This window comes from Panthera pardus, unplaced genomic scaffold (genome assembly GCF_024362965.1).
Source record: "Panthera pardus isolate Hobbes unplaced genomic scaffold, ASM2436296v1 HiC_scaffold_16, whole genome shotgun sequence".
NCBI lineage: Eukaryota > Metazoa > Chordata > Mammalia > Carnivora > Felidae > Panthera > Panthera pardus.
Genome location: NW_026526721.1, coordinates 116,538,550 through 116,565,043, shown reverse-complemented (window position 1 = coordinate 116,565,043; position 26,494 = coordinate 116,538,550). Strand labels below are relative to the sequence as shown.

Below are 26,494 nucleotides of genomic sequence, written 5' to 3'. Positions count from 1 at the left end.
TCATCATGTGTAGAAGCTTTGGCTAGTCTCCTAGATGATGTAAAATATGAGGCTTGGTGCTCCTATTGTCTCAGACAACATATGAATGAGGCCACCTGGGATGAGACAGTCCCCAAGCAATCTGTTAACTGACTGTACACGCAAGAGTGAACAAGGTCTTGACCTGGAGAACTGTACAGCAGAATCCTGGGCTAAATAAAATGATCGTTTCAAGTTCTTTAATTGTGGTGTGGTTTATTATGCAGAAGAAATTTGTACAAATAATTATAGTGAAATAAAACTTTATTTAAATATTCTCAGTGAAAGTTGTTTAATTTTGCTGAAAGCTGGCAAAACTTATGGCCAGTGTTCAAAGTACATGTAGTCCTAGAATAAAATGAAAAAGGAATGTAATTAGGTTGGTTTTTAAGGTGCAGGCCTTAGACATGAGAGTGATTTTAGGGTCCTGTGTTATAATAACGTGATTATAAAACCTATTAAAGGAGAATTCTGAGAATCAGACCTATAAGAAAGCAACTTCTAAGGGAATAAGAATGAGTATTTGTCTACTCTCAAACACACCAAAATAATAAATTTGAATATAAAGGCCCTTAGAGAACAGCAATTAATTCTACTTCATTTTTTGTATATTTTTTCATCATGTATACTTAATATAAAAAAGTGTAGGAATAGAGAAGGGAAAAAATTGTATTTCCAATCCTTGCAAAACTACCACTAATATTTTGATTCAAAGTCTTTCCAGACACGCACAATTGGTATAATAATATGCTTATAAACTATTATTTTTACTGTATAATATATTCTGAGTATTCATGCCATTAAAGTTCATTTATTGAACATTTAGTTTGAGTCTTTAACGTTCTGTTTTAGAGATGTCTCCTAATGTGTTTTTAATAAATCTCATACTGTATATTTTAGGTTGTTTTAGCTTTTTAATTTATTAGAGTGATGTTTGCTACATAGAGTATACATTGCTATTTACTAGAGTACACATAATTATTTTTCTGCATTTGTATTAGTTTTTTAGAAGAAAGTAAAGCATATGAATATATGAACATTAAAAATTTTAATGGAAAAAAAATTTTAATGGATGTTTTCAGTTTGTTCCCCAAAATTGTACCTGTAGCTCATGACTGCCTGATTTCCTAAACTTTCATCAGCATTGAGACTTTGTCATTAGAAAAAATGAAAAGGCATATTTCGTTGTTTTCTTTTTTTGCTTCTCTTCATATGTTTTTGAAAACATTTTCTTATGATTATTGGTTATTTGTATTCTCTGTTTAATGGTTGTATGAATTATTTTTTTATATTCCTTTTCCATTTCTGTTGGGAATTTGATATTTTTTTCTCATTTAAATAAAATTTATATTAATATAAGGATATTATTTATTCCTTGGTCATATTTGAAGCACATATTTCCTTTATTGTTTGCTATTAAATATTTAATATTATAATTTGTTTTAAGGTACAGAAGTTTAAGGTATTGTAATTTAGTAGTTTGTTACTTTGTGATTTATTTACTTTAAAAATTCTTTCCATCTAGAGACCAGGGGTGGGTGCTGTTTGTTCATTTATCTTTGGTCAATAATTCACCATCTCCTTCCTTGTGTTTGGTTTGGGTTTGTTCTGTTCTTTTACAAACCTTTTAGAGATGAAAGTTAGCTCATTAATTTTCCACTTTTCTTCTTTTCTTCAGCAAGTATTTACAGTTATACATTGCTCTTTAACTTTACTTGCATCCCAAAAGATTTGGTGTGTAATATTTTAGTTAGTATACAATTTGATATATTTTAAAATTTTATTATGTGTTACTTTTTACCCCTGAGTTATGTACACATTTCTATATATACAAAATATTTTAAAATGTGTATCTTTATCAATTTCTAATTTAAATTTTTGTTTTTAACGTTTATTTATTTTTGAGACAGAGAGAAACAGAGCATGAACAGGGGAGGGGCAGAGAGAGAGGGAGACACAGAATCCAAAACAGGCTCCAGGCTCTGAGCTGTCAGCACAGAGCCCGACGCAGGGCTCGAACTCACGGACGGTGAGATCATGACCTGAGCCAAAGTCAGACGCTCAACCGACCAAGCCACCCAGGTGCCCCAGTCAATTTCTAATTTAATGTTATTTGCTGTGACACCAAGGTCCAAGTGATACCAGTTCCCTGAAATTTGTTGAGACTTATCTCTTGGCCCATTATGAGAATAATTCTTGTAAAAACCTTTTTTTGAGAACAACTTATATTATCTACTTGTTTAACACAAAGTTCTACATGCATCCATTAAATCAACCTTACTTTTTTTGGTTCAAATTTTAAATAATTTTACTACATTTCTGTCTCCTACACCAAGTAAAAATCGAAAGGGGTGCATAAATTTCCCACTATGATGAACTTGTCATTCTCTAACAATATAACATTTTTCTCAATGTTAAACATTGATAAACATTGTATAACATTGATCTTAGGGGCACAAAGTCAAGAATTATTATATTTCTTTTGAATGGAATTTTTATTATAATGTAGTTACCTTCTCGATCTCTGTCCCTAATGTTTTTTTGTCATAAAATAAATTTTTTTTTTGTATTAGCTTTACTAGCTTTTGTGGTTAGTATTTTTCTGTTATACATTTACCCATATTTTCTTTCTTTACATTTTTTTTCATTAATTTAGATTTGTCACCCAATAATAACCTGGGGATAATTTAAAAATCTAATTTAGGGGCTCCTGGGTGGCTCAGTCAGTAGGGCATCTGACTTCGGCTCAGGTCATGATCTCGTGGTTGGTGGGTTCAAGCCCCACATCAGGATCCCTGCTGACAGCTCAGAGCCTGCAGCCTGCTTCAGATTCTGTGTCTCCCTCTCTCTCTGCCCCTCCCCCACTCATGCTCACTCTCTCTCTTTCTCTCAAAAAGTGAATAAATAGTAAAAAAAAAAAATGTTAAAAATCTAACCTAACACTTTCTATTTTTTAACTTGCAAGTTTTTCCCATTTACATTTATTGTGAATATTGTAAACAAAATTGTATAGAACATATTTAATTGATATCTTGATATAACTGAATAATTATTTTCTACCATTTCAATTTTCTATTTCTTTTTGCCCCAACTTTCTCCATGCTTTTCTCTCCTTTTTCCCCCACTGTGGGTTTTGTTTGTTTGGTGGTTTATTTGCTTTCTGGTATTTTATTCCCACTTTTCCTCTATACTAGTTTCAAATTTCCAGTCTTTTTGTTATTTTACTCATTACCCATGACATTTTAACATGCACATTTAACTTATCTCCTGAACAATACAAAGACCTTAGAACATTTTAATTCTAATAACTTCTCATAACTCATATATTTTTATTAGCTAGTATTTGTTTTGGGTTTTTTTGACCTCACAAATTAGATATTTGCTATTATTTTATTTTTAAAAACATGTTTACATTAACAAATGTGGCTAGCATTTTATTTGCTTATGAATGTTATTGAACCTCAGATGATCGTTTTCAGAGCATGCTCCTTCTTCCTGAAGTGTTGTATACACTTTACAATAATCTAGGTGTTGTAAAAATCTGGGTTTCTTGATATGCAAATTTACTTATTTTACTTTCATCTTTAAGATAGTCTTGAAGAAAATAGAATGTGAGAGTTAAGATTTTTTTTTAATGTTTATTTAGAGAGAGAGAGAGGGAGGGAGCGTGAGTGGGGGAGGGGCAGAGAGAGGGAGACACAGAATCAGAAGCAGGCTCCAGGCTCTGAACTGCCAGCACAGAGCCCGATGCAGGGCTCAAACCCACAAACTGCGAGATCGTGACCTGAGCCAAAGTCGGACCTTAACCACTGAGCCACCCAGGTGTCCCAAGATTGTTTTTTAATCAGTACCTTGAAGATACCATTCTACGGTCTTCTGGCTTCCACTATTTCTGTTGAGAAGTCAGTTGTCAGTCTCATTGCTTGCAGGTGATTTGTCTTTCCTTTGTGGTTACTTATTTTTCTTTGCTATTCTGCTTCACTCTTAACATCTATATTTAGATGTTAATTTTAAATTATATTACTTAGGATATTTGTCCTTTATGTATCACTGAGTTCATATTTCTTGGTTCTGCAATTTTTTTTAGGAGTTACCTGTTCTCCTATCTTATTTGGAACTCTTGATTTTCATATTGATTTGTCTCTCTACTACGTTATGAATCATTTTCTCTACTGCATTTCTTTGTTCCCTTTTTCTTCAGTTGTATTCAATCTACTACTTAATCTGTTTTTTTTTTCTGTTTCTCCAAATTTTTAATACTATTTATGAGGCATTGTGTGACCCAGACCTGCATATGTCTCTTGCCATTTTTTATCATTTCATAATATTTAGAGAATGAAGGTAATTTCTTATGTTCATTTGGCTCCAAAGACCCTAATATAATCAAGAGCAATATTTTCCTTCTTAAAATGTCTACATATCTATAGTTTCCAAATTAACAGTGATTACAAAAAGAAACTTATAACATTTTTAAGTTGTAGGAAATAACAGTAAGTTACAATGAACAAGCCATTTTGTTCCTATTTTTAGCAATTTAGTCTTATTTTTCATCAAGGATTTCAACTTTAGTGATCATGTTTACAGGACACTCTAGTTTTTACACCCTTTGCAATGGGAAAACTAAATCCATGATATGATTTTGGGGACTTAAAACTAGACCAAAAAATACAATTTGTGGTCAATCTAGATTTGAGCAAAAATATTAGCAAAGGTGCAATGGTAATCTCAAAAAATATGATTTTAAGCTAAATAAAATAAAAATAACCTTACAATGAGGAAACTTGCTCCAAGCATCAGTGCTTTTATCTTAACATCAAGATTCAATGGAAACTGGATTCCAAATTTATCAGCATTGGTGAATAGTTCCCTCATAAATCCAGCCCATTTTTTTGAAATTTTGCCAAGAACTATTTCTTCATCCAGAGACAATAACTAAAAGAAAAAAAAAATATATATATATATATATGTATGTATGTATATATATAATCTTAGATGAAAGATCTGAAATAAAAATAGGTATTCCTATCTCGATTTTAGTAATTAAATATAACCCATATGAGTTATAATCGTGTTGGTCGTTTCCTGCAATAAATAGAATGTGCAATATGACACATAATAACTTGGAAAAACACCTACAGACAATTTCTATCTAAAAGAAGATGTTCAAATTATTGTACACAACTGATTATACAGTCTACCCTTGAATAACACAGGGGTTAGAGGTGCTAAGACCCCTGGGCAGTTGAAAATCTGTGTATAACAACGGATCCCCCAAAACCTTAACCACTAATAGCCTACTATTGACAAGAAGTCATACTGATAACATAATTAATATATATTTTATGTTATATGTATTATATACTGTATTCTTACAATAAAATAAGCTAGAAAAAAGAAAATGTTATTAAGAAAATCATAAGGAATAGAAAATATCCTTACACTACTGTACATATATTTATTGGCAAAAATCTGCATATAAGTGGACCTGTGCATTTTAAACCTGTGTTGTTCAAAGGTCAGCTGTATATGATACATATGGTATTTTATATGTGATAACTTTATATTACATATAAATTATATCAATATATATGCTTAATAAATATAATTGCTTAAATTTGACTTGAGAATCAATTTAACTTTAAATGAAAACCACTAGTTTTTCATCTGTTTTACACAGTTAGCTCTTTATTGAGATCTTAATTTTCTGAATCCCTCTACCCTTTCTCATCCCCTTTTCTCCCTACTTATCTAAATTCCCTAGAGCATCACTTCTCATACCAACTAATATTTATTTCTCAATATAAGAGATATTCATATAAGATAATATTTATATAAGAAAATAAATTTATCTGTGATAACTCCTACTACTTGTCTGGTAATGAATGCCATGGAGGAAAAGGCAGGCTGATGTAATGGAATACAGTTGGGAGATAATAGGCAGGCTTAAAGAATTGGGGGGTGGTGATTTTACAGGAAGCCTCTTAGGGAAAGCACCATTTAAGTTGAGACTTAGAGGATCAATAGGAATTAGTGATCAGGGTAGTAGTGAGAGAGTCAGCAACATGTGAAAAGGCCCTGAGTTGGGAGGGGCTGGAGCAAAGTGAAGAATGGGGCTAGTTGCAGAAAATGAGAAAAGAGAGGTATGCAGAGATAGATTATACATAGCCTTGTAAGTAACATTAAGGAATTTGGGAAAAGAAAGATATGGAAGAGTTTTGTGTAATCTTGTCAAAATTTCTCCAGCGTTTTCGTAACTAACTGGCAATGCCACTCTCCCTCATCCTTAGCCTAATATCTTATATTTTACATTGCAAAGAAAATGGAAACTACTTGACAGGAACTTACTAATTCCTAGAACGTCATCTTCTCTAATAACATGAATAGTCAATTAACACATATTTTGTATGTTATATATATCATATACTGTATTTTTTTTATTTTAAAAAGAGATAGTGTGCACATGTGGGGGAGTAGAGCAGAGAGAAAGATAATTTTTTTTTAACGTTTATTTTTGAGACAGAGAGAGAGACAGAGACAGAGTGCTAGTGGGGGAGGGGCAGAGAGAGAGGGAGACACAGAATCCGAAGCAGGCTCCAGGCTCTGAGCCATCAGCACAGAGTCTGATGCATGGCTCGAACCCACAAACTGTGAGATCATGACCTGGGCCAAAGTTGGATGCTCAACTGACTGAGCCACCCACATGCCCCAAGGGAAAGGGAATCTTAAGTAGCCTCCATGCCCAGTGAGGAGCCTGATGTGGGGTACAATCCCATGACCCTGGGATCATGACTTGAGCCAAAATCACGAGCCAGACATTCAACTGACTGAGCCGTGCAGGTGCCCCTCCTATATATATTTTTACAACAAAGTAAGTTAAAGAAAAGAATATGTTTTTAAGAAAGTCATAAGGAAAATACATTTACATTAATATATGTGTGTGTGCGTGTATATATATATATATATATATATATATATATATATTGAAAAATATCTACATACAAATGGACACAGACAGTATTGTATCCATACCAACACTCCCTACTTCCTGTTATGGTGAATATGATGAATAAACTATTTCTGCTCCCATTTGAGGCTTATTTCCTATATGTGCATTAGGTCCCATACCAAGTAAGAGCAGAATTCATCAAATATTTAACATCTGCTGTTTCTCCACACTTTCCCTCCCATTTGGAGCCTTTCCTTCAAAATCAAAACAGGCTGAGGATATACCTTTCAAAAATACCTTCCTATCCACCTTGTGCCCCATTCAGCCAGGAATAGGATTAGGGTAAAGCAGTGAGATAAGTCACACAAGTGCATAGTCAGTTTCTGTCTTAAATTTTTGTTTATAAATTTGTTCATAATGGATATGCATTATGATTTTAATTTTAAAAAAGATTGATTTTAAAAAAGATTATATTCAAGTTATCACTTGCCTGAATTATTCAGTTTTTTGGTGCTTTCTTAAATTTTGTACCCAAGATGAATGGCTGACTTCCCTTACCATAGTCCCTGGTCCTGTAACTCATTCCTCCTTTATCTCTTTCCTACTCTTCATAACCAAAAGTATTGAAAGGGCTGCCCACATTCATTCACAACATGACTTTTTCACAGAATTGTACTTCCCTTTCTTGCTCATTCTTAGAGTTTACCCAAAGAGTGCCAGCTATAAAATCACTTTATTTCACGCTTAGAAGAAAGAGGAAGTATTTTATACAAAACCTTAGAGAAGGCTCCGAAGATATCTGAATAAGGTAGGATTTATTATATCGTGTAAGATATAAAACAACACACGGAAAGCATTTTGTTTTTTTATGTCATTAATAATGAACCACTGTAGCTTTGGCTTCTAGAGTTTTATGCATAGGCCACTCTGTTCCATTGGTTTTCAACTTGAAATACAAAAGAGTAGAATCCTGTGTGTTCATTTTATTCATTTTTGAAACTAACCATGTTATTGTCATAATTCATTTGCTTAAATATGTTTTACTTAATCAGTACATGCAGGTGCCAATCAGATCAGTAATTACTAAACTGAATTAACATAATTCTAGAGAAGGAAAAAAAACGGAGACATGATTTCAGATTAAAAAAACAAGCAAACATGTCCTTAATAGAAGACTGAATACTTTTTTCTAATCAAATATTTTATCAAACCAACAGTATTCTTAGGAATATTGCTTAGGAATGTTGCTTAGGAAACCAGATTTAACTAAGTGTAGTTAGCCGGTTGCTTAGTTTTGTTAACTATATTTAGTATTTTTAGTAGTTAACCTCCCAAATTATTATCTGAATGTTGGCCATAATCTGAGAAATGTATCAGTAAACACATAAAAATTTAACAAAATTGTATCATAAGAGTTTCAGAATTTTATAAAAATTAACATAAATATTTATATAACATTTATATATAATTTATTTATTATATTATTATATTATTTAAAATTTATAATTAATGCCCAATTTATGTCATTGTTCATTGCAATAAAGCTTAATTTTCTCTTTCACTACTCCTTAAAATATTAAATACCATACTTGTTTAATAACTACATACTTGAAATACAGCTTAAAAAGATGCCCTATGGGCACCTGCGTGGCTCAGTCGGTTGAGCATCTGACTTTGGCTCAGGTTGTGATCTCACAGTCCATGAGTTCAAGTCCTGCGTCGGGCTCTGTGCTGACAGCTCAGAGCCTGGAGCCTGCTTCAGATTCTGTGTCTCCCTCTCTCTCTGCCCTTCCCCTGCTTGAACTCTCTCTCTCTTTCTCTCTCTCTCTCTGTATCTCTCAAAAGTGAATAAATGTTAAAAAAAAATTAAAAGAAAACTAAAAAAAAGATGGCTTATAATCACAAGTGTGTAAGCCTCAATGAAGCAAGGAAACTATGTGTTAGAAACTCAATTTAAAAAATAGTCAAATAGTTATAACATCATGATAACATTTTTATCTTATTTTAATCAGATTTATTAATATATTAGAAAATAGTCAAACAACTAATTTGAACATGATTATCTTATAATACTCACATTAAAATCTAGATCCTTGAGACAGCTGGAAAGCATACATGGCCCTCTAATTTTCATTACATCCTCCTTATTCTCATTTTTTATTTTAAACTTTGGCAAAAATGGGTGAAAGTATTGATACACATATCCAATTTTTTCACCAGGAGGAGCTTCAACTTTTAGCTACAAAAGATTGAGAAATGTAGTATTGGTCAAATGAGATTTATTTTGATTTGTAAGCAGCAAATTAGTTATATGCTACCTATTAGTGTTTTGTATATGTGAACAGAACTTTCTGTGTTTAAAGCATGCCCTATGTTTGGGAATGGACGTGGAAGTGAAAAAAAACTAGGATGTAGATATTGAAACCCCCAAATTGAGACCTGATGCTGCTGTTCATTTACTACATGAAATGTGGACATGTCCCTAAACTCTCTGTAACTCATTTTCCATTTGCAAAAGGGGGATAATAACATTTTTTAGGTGTTTATGAAGATCACTTTTTAAATTGCCATGCTCATGAGACATGTCTTAAACCCCAGTCACACCAACAACTGTTCTATTACCAATATGTGAAGGACTTTTGTCCCTCTATGCAAATGTAAATTTGAATTCACTAAAGCACTTTAAGTTGATTGTGATTTAACGCCCAGTTCAGGGCGACTGGGTGGCTCAGTTGTTTAAGCACCTTAGGTCGTGATCTCATGGTTGGTGAGTTCCAGCCCTGCGTTGAGTTCTGTGCTGACAGCTCGGAGCCTGGAGCCTGTTTCAGATTCTGTGTCTCCCTCTCTCTCTCTCTGCTCCTCCCCCTCTCGTGCTCTGTCTGTCTGTCTCTCTCTCTCAAAAAATAAATAAACATTAAAAAAATTTTTTAAAGTAAAGCCCAGTTCAGAGATTGGTTGTATAAATTATGGTGTACCATCTACACGATGGGTTATTATCCAAGCATTTTTAAGTGTGGAGGAAGCTCTGTACACACTGATGTAATCTTCAAGTTACAGTGTTTTGTGTTAAAAAATTAGAGAAGAATATCTGCCAATTTTGTTAAAAAGACACATGTATGGCATACATATGTGCATATTACACAAATATTCATAGAATAATGCTGGTAGAATAAACTTGTAATACTAGTTCTTTCTGAAGAAGAATACAGGTGGCCTAAGAAACAAGAGTTTGAAAAAAAAAAAAAAAGAAACGAGAGTTTGAGAGGCATTGTTTCTCTGGAATATAATTTTTTCTTTCTCTCTCTCTTTTTTTTCTTCCTTCCTTCCTTCTTCCTCCCTTCCTTCCTTCCTTCCTTCTTCCTTCCTTCCTTCCTTCCTTCCTTCCTTCCTTCCTTCCTTCTTTTCTCTCTGTCTCTCTCTCTGTCTCTCTCTCTCTCTCTCTCACCATGTATAAGTATTCCTCAGACTGCTAAGTCAAGAAGGTGGCAGTGGTGATGTAGCTTGTGAATCTTCTCAAAACTCTCAGAGAAAAGGACAGGACAAGTATGATAGCTAAACAAACAAAACCACTGTCAAATTCTTTATCAAAAGTAGATGCAAAAATTATAGCTCCACATCTCAAAATACAAGTGGATGTAGTGAGACAAGTGACAACAACAAGATATTCCTGAGATCCTAGGAATCCAGATATCACTAACGAGAAAGGAAAGAAAGGGATCCCACTCAGTGAAAGCTCAAGGGACCAGTCTGAGAAACACAGCTGAAAATGGGATGAGACTTCACAGCCCCTAATTCATTGACACTCCATTCAAAGGCTGAGAAGTACATGCAGAAATATGCAAATAAAAACCACACTATTTTAGAATAGAAAACTTTGATAATAAAGATCTTGTGATCTTCATTGCCTGAAAAATATTTACAGTATTGTGTATTATTCTCACTCTACAGGTGTGTGGTACAAATACATAATTCTCTAACATATTTCATTCTGGAAAATTTTGTGTAGCCAAACCCAATGTTGTAACATACTGCTCAGTGTTGAGGCTTTTTTGAAAGAATTCAGATACATTCTCAATCATGTAGAAACAATATTTACTGACCTTTTGTACATAGCAGTTTCTCCAGCAACAGCTACTTCTTAGAGTTCTATGCATAGTAATGACATCACGGCCTACATTATCATAAATTGTCATGGTAAAACGTCTTGAAGGTCCACAGAGATATCGGAGGAAACAATTACTTCTTTCTTCTGCATAATAAATTCTGTGTCCTTGATTGTTCATGACTTCATATTTTTTACTAGTTGCAAAACAACCGAGAACTAAAGAATGAAACAATGTGGTGTTTTATTAGTGATGGGAGACATGTAAATTGCCTATTAAATTACCTTCAAATATGCAACTTAGGTTTGGTAATAAATTACTTGACTCTAAGTCACTTATCTTCATCGGTGTCTTATTTTTGCCTTACAAAAACTAAAACAGATATAGCTACTCTCTGGTCCCTTTCACTGCTAAAATTCCATAATAGCTTTTTTTTTTTTTTTAATCATTTTTGAATTTCTGAGAAATTAACTCTATTTACTGTCATGTTACTATTATGTTTTGAATTATGTTAAATGTTATTCCTCTTCATCTTTTTCTTCCTGAGGATATGAAAAAGACATTCAGTCTTTAATCTGGATAGTAGAACCCAAGAAAAAATATTTTACTGATGCTAAACTGGAGACAGTAAGCACTTTTATATATTATCCACATAAGATAATAATTAAATTCATCTCTTTTTCAAGCAAATGGAAATGTTATCTTTTGTCCTAATAATTTTGCTTCTGTGATCATACAGAAAAAACAGTCCTAAATTTGTTTAAGTGATTTCTATACCAAATGTTCACTTCTGCCCTACTTAGAAAAGTAAAATGGAAACAAAGAAACAAAGTAAATACCCAACAAGAGGCAATAATAGTATCCCCTTTGAGGATTATTGTGTTGCTTTTAAAAATGTTGGGTTTTAAGTATGGAGGGTCCTGAAAAAGTTAAAAATAGAACGACCTATGACCCAGCAATTGCACTCCTGGGCATTTACCTAAAGGACAGGAAAATACTGATTTGAAGGGGCACATGCACCCCAATGCTTATGGCAGCATTAACAACAATAGCCAAACTATGGGAAAAGCCTAAGTGTCTATCAACTGATGAATGAATAAACAAGATGTGGTGTGTATATACAATGGAATATTACTCAGCCATCAAAAAGAATGAAATCTTGCCATTTTCAATGACACGGATGGAGCTAGAGTTTCTTATGCTAAGTGAAATAAGTGACTCAGATAAAGACAAATACCATATGATTTCACTCGTATTACAATTTAAGAAACAAAGCAGATGAACATAAGGGAAAGGGCAACAAAAAGAAAGAGGGAAGCAAACCATAAGAAACTCTTAACTATAGAGAACAAATTGAGGGTTGATGGAGGCAAGTAGGTAGGGGGATGGGCTAAATGGGTGATGGGTATTATGGAGGGCACTAGTTGTGATGAGCAGTGGCTGTTACATGTAAGTGATGAATCACTAAATTCTATGTCTGAAACCAATTCACCATGTATGTTAACTAAGTAGAATTTAAATAAAACCTTGAAATCTAAAAAAAAAAAATGTTGGGTTTTAAGATAAATAAAACCAAAAAAAAACCCCATTAAGTGAATAACTCTAAAAAAAAATTGCATGGACAATGATTAAAAGTGATTTAAAAAATTCATCAAAGGAATATTTTTAAAAAGCCTTCAAAGGAAATATAGCAGTAGTTGTACAAGGATGATGTTTTTTCCTACCTTTAATTAAAATTTCAGATGTTCTTGAATGAGTATGTTTAATAAGTATATGGTACACTAATATACATTTAGCATTTCATTTTAATGTTAACCTTGGAAACAGGTATTTACAGAATTTCTTCATTTTTTAATGATTTTGGTGGCCTATGAACATAATTGTTTTCATATTACAAAAACATTTAAAAGATATTCATTTTTATTTAATATTCAAAGATAAATCCTGATTCAGTATTGATGAAAAAGTATTTTGACTGCCTTTTAAATTTAATTTCTTCTTATGAGTAGGAATTACATAGGCATGGCACGAATTTTAAAAATTTTAAAATTTTAAAATTAAAAAAGTTTTAAATGCACACACACACATACACACACACATTATTATATGCACTACTTTGTAATTGTTTTTGATACTTAGCAATATATCTTGGAGCTATTCCTGACAATTCTGTAGAGCTGTCTCATTCTTTTAAATAAATGCACAATGTTAAATTATATGAATGTATCATTTAGAGCAGTTTTTAGCCTGCATCAGAACCATCTGGAGGGCTTGCTAAAACACAGGTAGTGGAACCCCACCTCTAGATTTTGTGATTTAGTAGGTCTGTGATGAAGCTTGGGAACTTGATTTCCAACATGTTCCCAGATGATGTTGATGCTGGTGGTCTGGCAACCATACTTTGAGAATAAGTAGTTTGGAAAATTAGTTCCCTATAACATAGATGGTTAGATTTTTCTCAATATTTTTGCTATTTCTGTGACTACTTAAATTGTTAAGTATTATAAGTACTATAAATTATAACTGTGGCTTTTTTCTGTCCTATAAATTCTCACAATTGGTTTTTCCTTCTCTCATTAATTTTATGGCTCCATACTATGTATTTTATTTAAGTATATTCATCCACATTTCAGGGAAAGCCCAGGTCTGACTCTTTGATTTTCTCAAATGGCTACCATTGTGTCTTGTTCATTATAGGTGTTCAGTGGGCATTCTGGAATAAATGGTCATTCATAAAATGAGTCATTTAGTGCAGGGCAGCAGGAAAAAAAACAAAGAAAACATTCATTTTTGAATGCCAAAATTGAAAAGTTTTTGTGAATAAAACCAAACCATAAATGTCTATTTTAGTCTTAGATTCTCTAACGTGAATACAAAGAGTCACAATGGTGATAATTTTTTTAAACTAAACACTGATTTAATTTTATTTGCATCTATCATAGCCTCATGTACATGAAACAAATACTTGTACTAAGTTGAGGAGATAGAGGTAAACAGTTGCATTCTAAAGAACAATTTCTCAGGCTTGGGAGTGGAATTGAACTGCCCAGAAACTTACCTGGATTCTGCTTCTCCTAGCAGAATTCCTGAAGGATCTGCAATCACTGCTTCTCTGAAATACCTGTATTTGAGGAATTTAGGATGGGAAGACTCTTTTAGGAAATAGACCTACTGTTTAGCAGGACTAAAAGTGCAGACTAGAATTTTTAGGAGTGATCTGGAGCCAATACCTTTGTCCTTTTCCATGAGAAGACTACTATTGTATTTATCTATCATTGACTATGGACTTCTGTATATTCTCATCATATTTTAAGGTTTCTTTTTGCCCAGTCACATGAAGCATTTTAATGTATAGGGAGTGGCTGAGCTACAGCACAAGTTATACATTCAAGAGTGAATATATCTGTGTGTTTGGTACATACCTTCCAGAAGATCGAAACGTTGACACACTAGTAACTGATTTATCTAATAGAGTAGAAAATAAAGATAGGTAGTATGAAGTAATTAAATTAAACTTAAAGTACCTACCAATAAACATATACGTTAATACCTATATTTAGGACATTTAAAGTAAATGACCTATAATTGACATCTCTCTATTTTCTGTCAAATGTTATATACTAGTCTAAATGTGAGGTAGGTTTTTTTTGGCCATCCATATACAGTATACTCTAAAAATGTTTTTGTTAAGTGTTAAACAATTACAGGTACAGTCAGACATTTATCCAAAGCACAATTACGAGTTAAATATAATTATAAAGATGTCTTAAATAGAAACCCAAACCCATCATGCAAGCAGGTAATGTTCCTCAATGCTCTCTTTAGGGAAGTAGAAGATGTGGGAAAAAAGGTCTTCTGTTCCATGTGAAAGATAGTGAAGACTAGAAGACTTTACATGCTGTAAGTGAAATTCCGTGACCAAATTGATAGGGTTGCTAGATTTAGTAAAACAAAATAAAACAAAGCAAAAACACCAGAATGCTCAGTTAAACTTGAATTTCAGCTAAATAATGAATAATTATTACCATAACTATATGCCAAATAATGCATGAAACATTAACCTAAAAAATATTTGTTTATCTGAAATTCAAATGTAACTCAGTGTCTTGTATTTTATCTGGCAATTCTACAAATAGACAAAAGCAAAAAAGAAAAGAGGGACTGGAACTCTCTGCCACTGGTGGGTCACACAGAGACTAAAAATAAAACAATATATATGTACCCTTATACTTATTGCAGCATTATTTACAATAGCCAAGATATGGAAGCAACCTAAATGTCCATCAATAGATGAATGGATAAGAAAAATGTAGTATATATACACAATGGAATATTACACAGCCATCAAAAGGGATGAAATGGTGCTATTTGAGACAACATGGATGGACCTAGAAGATTTATTCCAAGTGAAATAAGTCAGACTGAGAAAGACAAATACATATGATCCCACTCATAAGTGGAATCTAAAAAACAAAACAAAACAAAAAACAAATGAAAGCAGAAATCAGACCTATAAATATAGAGAAAAAACTAATGGTTGCCCGAGGGGAGTGGGGTGTAGGGAGCTGGGCAAAAAAGGTGAAAGGGAGTGGGAGATCTAGGTTTCCAGTTATGGAATGAATAAGTCATGGGAATAAAAAGCACAGTGTAAGGAATACAATGATATTGTATTAGTGTTGGGTGTAATGGGACATATGTTAGCTATACTTGTAAACATAGCACAAAGTACAAACTTGTCAAATCACTAAGTTACACATATGACATTAATATAATATTGTGTGTCAGTTACACTAAAAAAAATAATGAACCCAAGAGTCACTACGTTGGTTATTTACACAGACCAACATCACAGTGAGAAAATACAATTACTAATCCAAATGCTGATGCCAGGAAAAATCTAGATTTCCTCAAAGCTAGTTCTGTGAATGTTTTTGAGAAACCTTGTTGATAAAAGGACCTTTTTAGTTTGTAGTATCAAACACGACTACCACAAAGACAAAAAGATAAATGAGCTTGAAACAATGGAAGCAGAAGCAGGTGTTGCATGCACATGAGGAGTTTAAATATTTTGTCTAATGAATACAATGATGATAGAGTCAAGGTCATCTTCTAAGTGGTGGCTCTTAGCCTCAAAGATTTAGATTCCTTTCTAGTTTTTACTGTTGTGTTTTCCAGCTTCTCATCTGGAACATTGGAAGGAGGCTGGGAGTGTGCAAGGGATACCTCACAACCAGAGCTTAACTGCATTTCTCTGAAAACATTCTGAATCAATAAAGGGCTTGCAGGGCTGTCTGCAGAAATGTGTAGACAGATACAAAATAACAAAATGATCTGAATTCTGGAGCATGGGAAATCTGAAAACATGGGAGGCAGTGTGGCTGTGGAGATGTGAAAACAAAAAGCAGAAAAGAAAATGTGAACCAGGAGAGAGTCTAAATGCAATCATCTGTGCAGTGTGAATGTTATTTCAAAGGAGGCAGGACCCTCTGGTGTGTGTATAAGACTGGTCACACAGGGGCACCTGAGTGGCTCAGTCGGTTAAGCATGACTCTTGATTTCAGTTGAGGTCGTGAGCTCACGAACCAAGAGTGTGGAGCCTGCTTGGGATTCTCTCTTTCCCTCTCTTTCTGCCCCTCCCCCATGCTCGATCTCTCTCTCTCTCTCTCTCTCTCTCTCTGTCTCTCTCTCTCTCTGTCTCTCTCTCTCTGTCTCTCTCTCTCTAATAAAAAAATTAAAAACAAAAAATAATGGGTCACACCATGAAACAATTTGGTCTTATACAGTGAATAGCGTCTTTAGGTTTCAAATGTTCTTCACTTATTACCATGACTTATATTTAAAAAATTAAAAAAAACAGCTTAGGCAATACTCAGATCCTACATGGTATCACTTTATGAGTTGTTGCTGTGTCCCCACATACACAACACTTACTAGGTTTTGAAATCATTCTAACATTTCTTTAAACCAGATGATCTGGTAGCTGAGGAATTTCGGAGAGAAATTGGGAGACTGATAAGATCTACTCCTTTGGATGTAAGGGAGCATTGCTTATGAAATAATACCCCCACTAAATGAGCTTAATAAGTATGAAATACATGGATGGAGACATACGCTAAACACTAAGAAGTGGAATTATGGGGGCTCCTGGGTGGCTCAGTTGGTTGGGCGTCTGACTTTGGCTCGGGTCATGATCTCACGGTTCGTGAGTTTGAGCCCCGCAATGGGCTCTGTGCTGACAGCTTAGAACCTGAAGCCTGCTTAGTATTCTGTGTCTCCCTCTCTCTCTGCCTTCCTCTGCTCGTGCTCTCTCTCTCTCTCAAAAATAAATAAACATTAAATTTTATTTTAAGAAATGGGCTTATAACTTTCAGTTTATTAGGATAGAAATATTAAGAAGATTTGCCATAGTTAAGGCTTTCTTAAGGAGAAACATTTGTCAATTAATTTAAATGTGAAATTTTAACTTTTTTTTTTTTTTTTTTTTTACCACAGGAAAAGGAAATGAAGAGGGGTGGGTTAAATAGATGTTGGGTACTAAGGAGTGTACTTGTGATGAGCACCAGGTGTTTTATGGAAATGTTGAATCACTGTATTGTACAGTAACACAACACTGTATGTTAACTGACTGGAATTAAAATAAAAACATAAAAAAAAAGAAAAGGGAAATGAAAAAGTATCAGTCTGTAAAGTAGGTTCACAAAATTTTTTAAAAACATTAAAAATATTTTTTTAATTCAGAGAAATATCTATGCTGTAATTGAGAATAAAAAATTTAATGTAGTTTTTACCCTTTACTTATATTCAAAATTGAATCTTCTTAGATTGATATCATTGTTTGCGACAAGTTTATAATTAAGCACTGAAAATGTAAATAACCTTTTTAAGAAGGAACATACTCTTTAGCTTTTAAAGTATCGAAAACTAAGATGAGGCCAGTGATTAGTCATGTGAAATGCCAAACTTAATTATTCAGAGACAGCATTACAGGAAATTAAATCAGAATTGATTGAATAAACAAGATAGTAATTCAGTGTCACTAAATCTGGTAGAGAACTGGAGACAATCTTCCTAGTAATATTGCACATTTCACGATTGCATATCGGGCTTCCCATACCTAAGTACATAGATGAACTGAAGATTCCTGAAGCCAGTTTTTACTTACATTCTCAAATTCCAATTTCCTACTTTAAAAAGCAAGTATTCATTTTTAAATGGGCTTTTCAGGAAATACATTTGTAAATGACCATGTTATAACGTCTACAATGTAAATTTACTACTTCACTCAACATTTTAAATTAAATGTAAAAATCTTAATGTTACAGGTAAAATACTTCAATCCGCAGTCAAAATGCTTTCCTGTAACACACATTGTATTTTGAAACCATCAGATTCATATTATTGCCATTCCAACCAGAAGCACATTACCATACCTGAGTCAGATATTCCAATCCAGGTGGACAATTGGGTATTGTCCCTGGTGTTTGCATCCATTGTATCAGGGACTGACGATTACGAAAAGCCATAGTCAAGATCATATAAATACTCACGCATGTGACAGATTGAAGAGATTTCTCTTTTTATCTCTAAAATCTAAAATGAAAGAAACATTAACCTCGTTTGAGACAAGAACCAACTTCAATTTCAGGTTCATTTTTCTTTATTTAATGGTATAAACATCACCCATACTGATTTTTTTAAATCGGTTTCAACTGAAATATTTAGAATTTTATTCTCAACTAAAACCAAAAAGGAATCTCAGGCATACAAGAAATCCCAGTTGATACCAGTATCATAAACTGTGTAACTGTTACGCACATTCCTATGTGGCCCTTGATCTTTTTAAATACACTTAATTCTTTAGGTTCAGAATCAATTGACAATGATTAGATGCCTTCTTTCTCTTCAATGTTGAAAGACGTGTTATGGTGGACATGATAACAGTTTGTTCTGCATAAAGATCAGACAAAAATTTTTAAACTGAGGCTTGGAGAACCATCTATCTCTAGTTCTGTGATTCTGACAAACTTAGAATAAATATATATGGAGTCAAATTTTTCTTTCTGGCCCTGAATAAAGTCTCATTATTCTCTGTATTTTCCTCAGGTTGTATCAGAATTAAACTTACAAAATAAATGCACAAACCCGTGCTTCTAGCTCAAAATTTAGGAGGATGATTCTAAGTGCTTATAAACACATTTAAGGTATTACAGAATTCATGACATTGTTTTGAGGCAAATATTAAAGTTTACTTTCATTCAGGTACATTAAAATAAAATAAAATAAAATAAGAAATAAATAAGAGATAAAAAAAGTAAAAGAAATAAATAAGCAATGACAACATAAATGCAAGAGATGAACATCAATCATGGTAAGAGAAAGATGTGTTTTGGAAAAACATTTACTACAGAATATAAGAGTGAGTTTTAAATAGATTGCATTCCAAATAATCAGATTATGAAGTTAGAGCTAAGATAAAGAGAAAGGAAGAAAAGATGGTAGCAAAAGAGAGAAAAAATGCAAATTGAGATTTTTTTTTTTAGTTTAGCTGTTTATTTACATTTTTATGATTAAAATTTTGAAGAACAGCAAAATGTCTTACAAAGTGGCTAGCACATTTTACATGAACACTGGCAATGTGTGAGAGTTCTAATTTCTCAGTATTCTTGCAAACACTTGTTATTTGTTTGTCTTTTTAATTACAGGTACCCTAGTGGGTTTGAGGACATATCTCATTGTGTTTTTTACATGTCCCTAATGACTAATTTTAGTGAACAACTTTTCATGTGTTTTGGCCACTTATATATGTTTTTTTGAAGAACACTGTCATCAAATCCTTTGCCCATTTTTACCTATGTTATTTGTCTTTTTATTGCTGAATTATGAATGATTTTACATGTAATGCCCCTGATTTCGAATCCGAGAGACCACCAAGGAGCAGATACCGATGCAAACGCATGAGGGTTTATTTGCAAGCTCGAGCTTGGGCGCAAGTATACCCGACACAGCAGAGCAGGGACTTGGACCCCTAGGTTAAGAGGCGTAGCACTTTTATAGGGGCCAGTGGCCAATGAGATTGTAACACACACAGAAAGTTGCATAGTCATGTCAGTCCACACGCAGGTGGCCAATTGCATTACAATTTACCCTATAGTAACTGTTTGAACTAGCCTATCACTCTGGTCAGAATTGGCACGCAAGTTTGGTGGGAAAAAGGCGGGTTTAAGAATTGGTGCGCGTTTGGCGGGCAAAAGGCAGGGTTTACATTCTTTGGTGGTTAAGGGTTCCACATTCCTATATGAGCCGGTTTCCAGTAAGGGTGTGCTCAGCGGCTTGACTAGGGTGGGGGAGTGTCTTAAAGCAATAAGCAGGTCATGTGGGGGTTATACATGAGATGGTGGGTGTAGCACAAAATGGAGTTAGTCTTGCTCTGCTTGTCCAGGGGTAGGGGTTTTTTGTTAAATTCCTTGGATCCCACATACACATTTTGGATTAAGTCCCATTATAATATACACACATATTTTTATCTCATTGTATAGGTTGTCTTTCCACTTTCTTGATGTCCGTTGAAGTACAAAAGTTTAAAATTTTTTATGTATTCCAATTTATCTATTTTTGTTGTTATTTTTGTTTATGCTGTAGGTGTCATATCTAAGAAACCATTTCTTAATCCTAGGTCACAATGATTTATACCTCTGATTTTATCCATAGTATTAACGTTTTAGGTCTTACATTTGGATCTTTGATCCCTCCCAAGTTAATTTTTGTATATTCTGTGAGGTAGGGGTCCAAATTTACTCTTGTGCATGTGGATGTACAGCATCATTTGCTGAAGAGATTGTTTTTTTTTTTTCATTGAATTGTTTTGGCACCCTTGTTGAAAATCAATTGGCCATAAATGTAAGGGTGTATTTCTGGATTCTCATTCTGTTCCATTCATATATGTCTATCTTTCCTAAGTACCGGTGTCTTTAGTTTGTAGAGGTTTAGAAAGGGAGAAGAGTGAGTTCTCCAACTTTATTTTGCTCCAAGATTGTTTTGTATACTTTGGATGCCTTGAGTTTCCACATAAATTTTAGGGTCACTTCATCAGTTTCTACAAAAAAAAAAGCTACCTGTGATTCTGATAGAGATTAATTGATTATGTAAGTCACATTAGGGAACATTGCTATCTTAATAATATCAAGACTTCTAATCACAAGGATCTACAAAATTTCATTCCTTTAGATGTTCTTTAATTTCTTTCAATAATATTTTCTGTTTCAGAATTTTGTGCATCTTTTAAAATTTACTCCTAGATATTTCATTTTTTTGATGTTATTGTAAATATAATTGGTTTTTTTTTGGAACAATTCACTGCAAGTTTATAGAAATATAATTGATTTCATTTCATTTATTGTAAATACTGCAAGTTTATGGAACTCATTTTTTAATTCTAATAATGTTTTAGTGGAGCCCTTAGGGTTGCTATAGAAGATTATGCCATCTCCAAATAGAAAAAGTTCTATTTTTCTTTCTAATTTAGTTGATTTTATCCCATTTTCTTGCTTCATTGATCTGACAAGAGCTTTTAAAACAATGTTGAACACAGACACACCTTGTTTTATTGCATTTCCCTTCATTATGCTTTGCACATATTTCATTTTTTACAAATTGAATGTTTGTGGCAACACTGCATCCAGCAAGCCTATCAACACCATTTTTCCAACTGCATTTGCTCACCTCATGTCTCTGTCGCATTTTGGTAATTCTCACAATATTTTAAACTTTTTAATTATTACTATCTTTATTATGGTGATCTACCATTGGTGATCTTTGATGTTACTATTGTAATTGTTTTGGGGTGAAACAAACATTAATTGAGTAATGTTTTTTTGTGTTCTGACTACTCCACCAACAGGCCACCCCCCTCCTTTTCTTTCCTCTCCATTGGTCTCCCTATTCTGTGAGACATAACAATATTGAAATTAGGACAACTAATAACCCCACAATGACCTCTAAGTGTTCAGGTGAAAGGAAGTGTCACACATCTCTCACTTTAAATTAAGAGCTATAAATGATTCAACTTAGTGCAGAAGCAATGTTGAAAGCTGAGGTAGGCCAAAACTTAGGCCTCTTACACCAAACTGCCAAGTTGTGAATGCAAAGGAAAGGTTCTTGAAGGAAATAAAAGTCCTACTCCAGTGAACATAAGAATAAGAAAGCAGAACAGCCTTATTGCTGAAATGGAGAAAATCTGAGTGGTCTGGATTGAAGATCAAACCAGCCACAATATTCCCTTAAGCCAAAGCCTAATCCAGAGCAAGGTCCTAACTCTCTTCAATTCTACGATGGCTGAGAGAGGTGAAGAAGATGCAGAAGACAAGTTTGAAGCTACAAAGATTGGTTTATGAGGTCTAAGGAAAGATGCTGTCTTCATAACTTGAAAGTGCAAGATGAAGTAAGTGCTGATGTCGAAGCTGCAGCAAGTTATCCAGAAGGTCTAGCTGAGATCATTAATGAACATGACTACACCAAACAACAGATTTTCAGTGTAGATGAAGCAGCCTTCTGTTGGAAGAAGATGCCACCTAGGACTTTGTTAGCTAGAGAGGAAAACTCAATACCTGGCTTCAAAGCTTTAAAAGACAGGATGACTCTCTCATTAGGGGCTAATGCAGCTGGTGACCTTAAGTTGAAGCCAGTGCTCATAGATGATTCTGAAAATCCTAGGGCCCTTAAGAATTATGTTAAATCTACTCTGCCTGTGCTCTGTAAACGGAAGAATCAAGCCTGGAAGACAGCACATCTGCTTACAACATATTTTGCTGAATATTTTATGCCCACTCTTGAGATCTACAACTCAGAAATAAAAATTCCTTTCAAAATATTACTGCTCATTGACAGTGCACCGCTAACCCAAGATCTCTGATGAAGATGTAAAATGAGATTAATGTCATTTTCATGCCTGCTACCACAACATTCATTCTGCAGCCCATGGGACAAGGAGTAATTTTGACTTCAAAGTCTTAATATTTAAGAAATGCATTTTGTAAAGCTATAGCTGTCATAGACAGTGATACTTCTGATGGTCTGGGCAAAGTAAACAAAAACTTCTGGGAAGGATTCACCATTCTAGATGACATTAAGAACATTTGTGATTTATGGGAAGAAGTCAAAATATCAGTATGAACAAGAGTTTGGAAGAAGTTGATTCCAACCCTCATGGATGACTGTGAGGGGTTCAAGACTTCAGTGAAGAAAATTACTGCAGATGTGAAAATAACAAGAGAACTAGAATTAGAAGTGAAACCTGAAGATATGAGTTGCTGCAATCCCATGAAAAACCTGAACAGATTAAGAATTGCTTTTTATGGATGAACAGAGAAAGTGGTTTCTTGAGGGGCACCTGGGTGGCTCAGTCAGTTGGGCCTCTGACTTTGGCTCAGGTCATGGTCTCGCTGTTTGTGAGTTTGAGTCCTGCGTCTGGCTCTGTGCTGACAGCTCAGAGCCTGGAGCCTGCTTCGGATTCTGTGTCCCCCTCTCTCTCTGCCTATCTCCTGCTTGTGCTCTGTCTCTCTCCTCTCTCAAAAGTGAATAAACGTTAAAAAAAAAAAGTGTCTTCATGAGGTCCCAATAGTTCATTTTTGCTTTTAATTCCCTTGCCTTTGGGGATATGTCAAGTAAGAAATTGCTACGGCTGAGGTCAGAGAGGTCTTTTCCTGTTTTCTCCTCTAGGGTTTTGATGGTTTCCTGTCTCACATTCAGGTCCTTTATCCATTTTGAGTTTATTTTTGTGAATGGTGTGAGAAAGTGGTCTAGTTTCAACCTTCTGCATGTTGCTGTCCAGTTCTCCCAGCACCATTTGTTAAAGAGACTGTCTTGTTTCCATTGGATGTTCTTTCCTGCTTTGTCAAAGATGAGTTGGCCATACTTTTGTGGGTCTAGTTCTGGGGTTTCTATTCTATTCCACTGGTCTATGTGTCTGTTTTTGTGCCAATACCATGCTGTCTTGATGATTACAGCTTTGTAGTAGAGGCTAAAGTCTGGGATTGTGATGCCTCCTGCTTTGGTCTTCTTCTTCAAAATTACTTTGGCTATTCGGGGCCTTTTGTGGTTCCATATGAATTTTAGGATTGCTTGTTCTATGACCCAGCAGTAGCACTGCTAGGAATTTACTCAAGGGATACAGGAGTACTGATGCATAGGGGCACTTGTACCCCAATATTTATAGCAGCACTTTCAACAATAGCCAAATTATGGAAAGAGCCTAAATGTCTATCAACTGATGAATGGATAAAGAAATTGTGGTTTATATACACAATGGAGTACTACATGGCAATGAGAAAGAAGGACATATGGCCTTTTATAGCAATGTGGATGGAACTGGAGAGTGTGATGCTAAGTGAAATAAGCCATACAGAGAAAGACAGATACCATATTTTTTCACTCTTAGGTGGCTCCTGAGAAACTTAACAGGAACCCATGGAGGAGGGGAAGGAAAAAAAAAAAAAAAAAAAAAGAGGTTAGAGTGGGAGAGAGCCAAAGCATAAGAGACTCTTAAAAAATGAGAACAAACTAAGGGCTGATGGGGGGTGGGAAGGAGGGGAGGGTGGGTGATGGGTATTGAAGAGGGCATCTTTTGGGATGAGTACTGGGTGTTGTATGGAAACCGATTTGACAATACATTTCATATATTTTTTTTAAAAAGTGGTTTCTTGAAGATCCCTTGAAATGGGATCTACTCTTGGTGAAGATGGTGTAAATATTGTTGAAACAAATATGAAGAATTTAAAATATTACATAAACTGGATACAGCAGCAGAGGGTTGAATAGATTGACTCTAATTTTGAAAAAAAAAATTCTACTGTGGGTAAAAGCCTGTCAAAAAGCATCACATACTGCAGAGGAATTCTGCCTTCATGAAAGGAAGAGTCAATTGATGAAGCAAACTTTATTTTTGCCTTATTTTAGAAATTGTCACAGCCAGCCATCCCAACCTTCAGCAAGCACCACCCTGATTAGTCAGCAGCCATTAATATTGAGGCAAGACCCTCCACCAGCAAAAAGATCAGGACTCACTAGAAAGCTCAGATAACTAGCATTTTTTAGCAATGAAGTATTTTTATTTTATCCATACCCTCTCTAGCATTTGCTATCTTTTATCTGTTAATAGCTATTCTAACAGGTGTGAGGTGGTATCTCATTTTGGTTTTGATTTGCATTTCTCTGTTGATGAGTAATGTTGAGCAGCTTTATGTGTACCTTTTGATCATTTGTATTTCTTCTTTGGAAAAAATTCCCCTGCTCTTTTTTTAATGAGATTTTTTTTCCTGCTGTTGAGTTGTAAGAATTTGTTATATACTTTGTTTGTTAACCTTTATCAGATGTGTGATTTTTAAATATTTTCTATTTTCTACCATTGAATAGATTGCCTTTCCATTTTGTTGGTTCCCTGTGCTGAACAGAAGCTTTTTAGTTTCATGTACTCCCACTTGTTGATTTTTCCTTTGCTTTTGGTGTCAAATCCAAAAAATCATTTCTAATACCAGTGTCAAGAATCTTAACCCCTTGCTTTCTTTTAGGATTTTATGGTTTCAGGCTTTACTTTCAAGTCTTTCATTCGTTTTGAGTTGATTTTGTGTATGGTGTAAGACAATGATCCAATCTCATTCCTTTGCATGTGGTTACCAGTTTTTCCAAGCACCATTTATTGAAGAAACTATCATTTTCCACTGTATATTATTGAAAAATTAACTGACCAAATGCTCATATGGGTTTATTTCTGGACTCTCTGTTTTCTTTCTTCTATGTGTCTGTTTTTATGCTGTTACCATACTGTTTTGATTAGCATTGTTTTGTATACAGTTTGAAACCAGGATGCTTCCATTTTTTTGTTCTCTCTTAGCATTGCTTTGGCTATTGAGGGTCTTTTGGGGTTAAGTTTGAATTTTAGAATTTTGAAAATTTTGTGAAAAATTGTTTTTGAATTTTGATAGATGACTTTGGGTATTATGGGCATTTAACAACATTAGTTCATCTGATCCAAGAATATTTCCATTTATTCGTCTCCTTCAATCTTTTCATTGATGTTTAATAGTTTTCAGTGTAAAGGTTTTTCACCTCCTCAGTTAAATTTATCCCCAAGTATTTTATTGTTCTTGATGCCATTGTAAATGAGATTGCTTTCTTAATTTCTTTTTCAGATAGCTCTTTGTTAGTATGTAGAAACAGAACTGATTTCTTGGGTACCTGGGTGGCTCAGTCAGTTGAATGTCTGACTCTTGGTTTTGGCTCAGGTCATGATCTTGTGTTTCATGAGTTCTACCCCCACATAGGGCTCTTCACTGACAGTGTGGAGTCTGCTTGGGATTCTCTGTCTCCTTCTTTCTCTGCCCCTATCCTGCTCATGTGTACATGCTCTCTCTCTCAAAATAAACAAATAAAAAAA

The 26,494-nt window shown here is 34.2% G+C and overlaps 1 protein-coding gene across 1 annotated transcript in view; it reads right to left on the bottom strand.

The window, feature by feature from the left end:
• Positions 1-264: 264 nt before the first annotated feature.
• The window catches only part of LOC109260601 (phospholipid scramblase 1-like), a 30,760-nt gene continuing 4,530 nt past the window's right edge, over positions 265-26,494 (bottom strand). The window contains exons 2-6 of the mRNA XM_019438934.2: positions 18,498-18,657; positions 14,490-14,532; positions 11,065-11,285; positions 4,789-4,950; positions 265-366 (exon numbers count right to left, since the gene is read on the bottom strand). Of these exons, the coding sequence (XP_019294479.2) occupies positions 337-366; positions 4,789-4,950; positions 11,065-11,285; positions 14,490-14,532; positions 18,498-18,602 (561 nt within the window). The 5' untranslated portion in view covers positions 18,603-18,657 and the 3' untranslated portion in view covers positions 265-336. The remainder of the gene's footprint in view (positions 367-4,788; positions 4,951-11,064; positions 11,286-14,489; positions 14,533-18,497; positions 18,658-26,494) is intronic.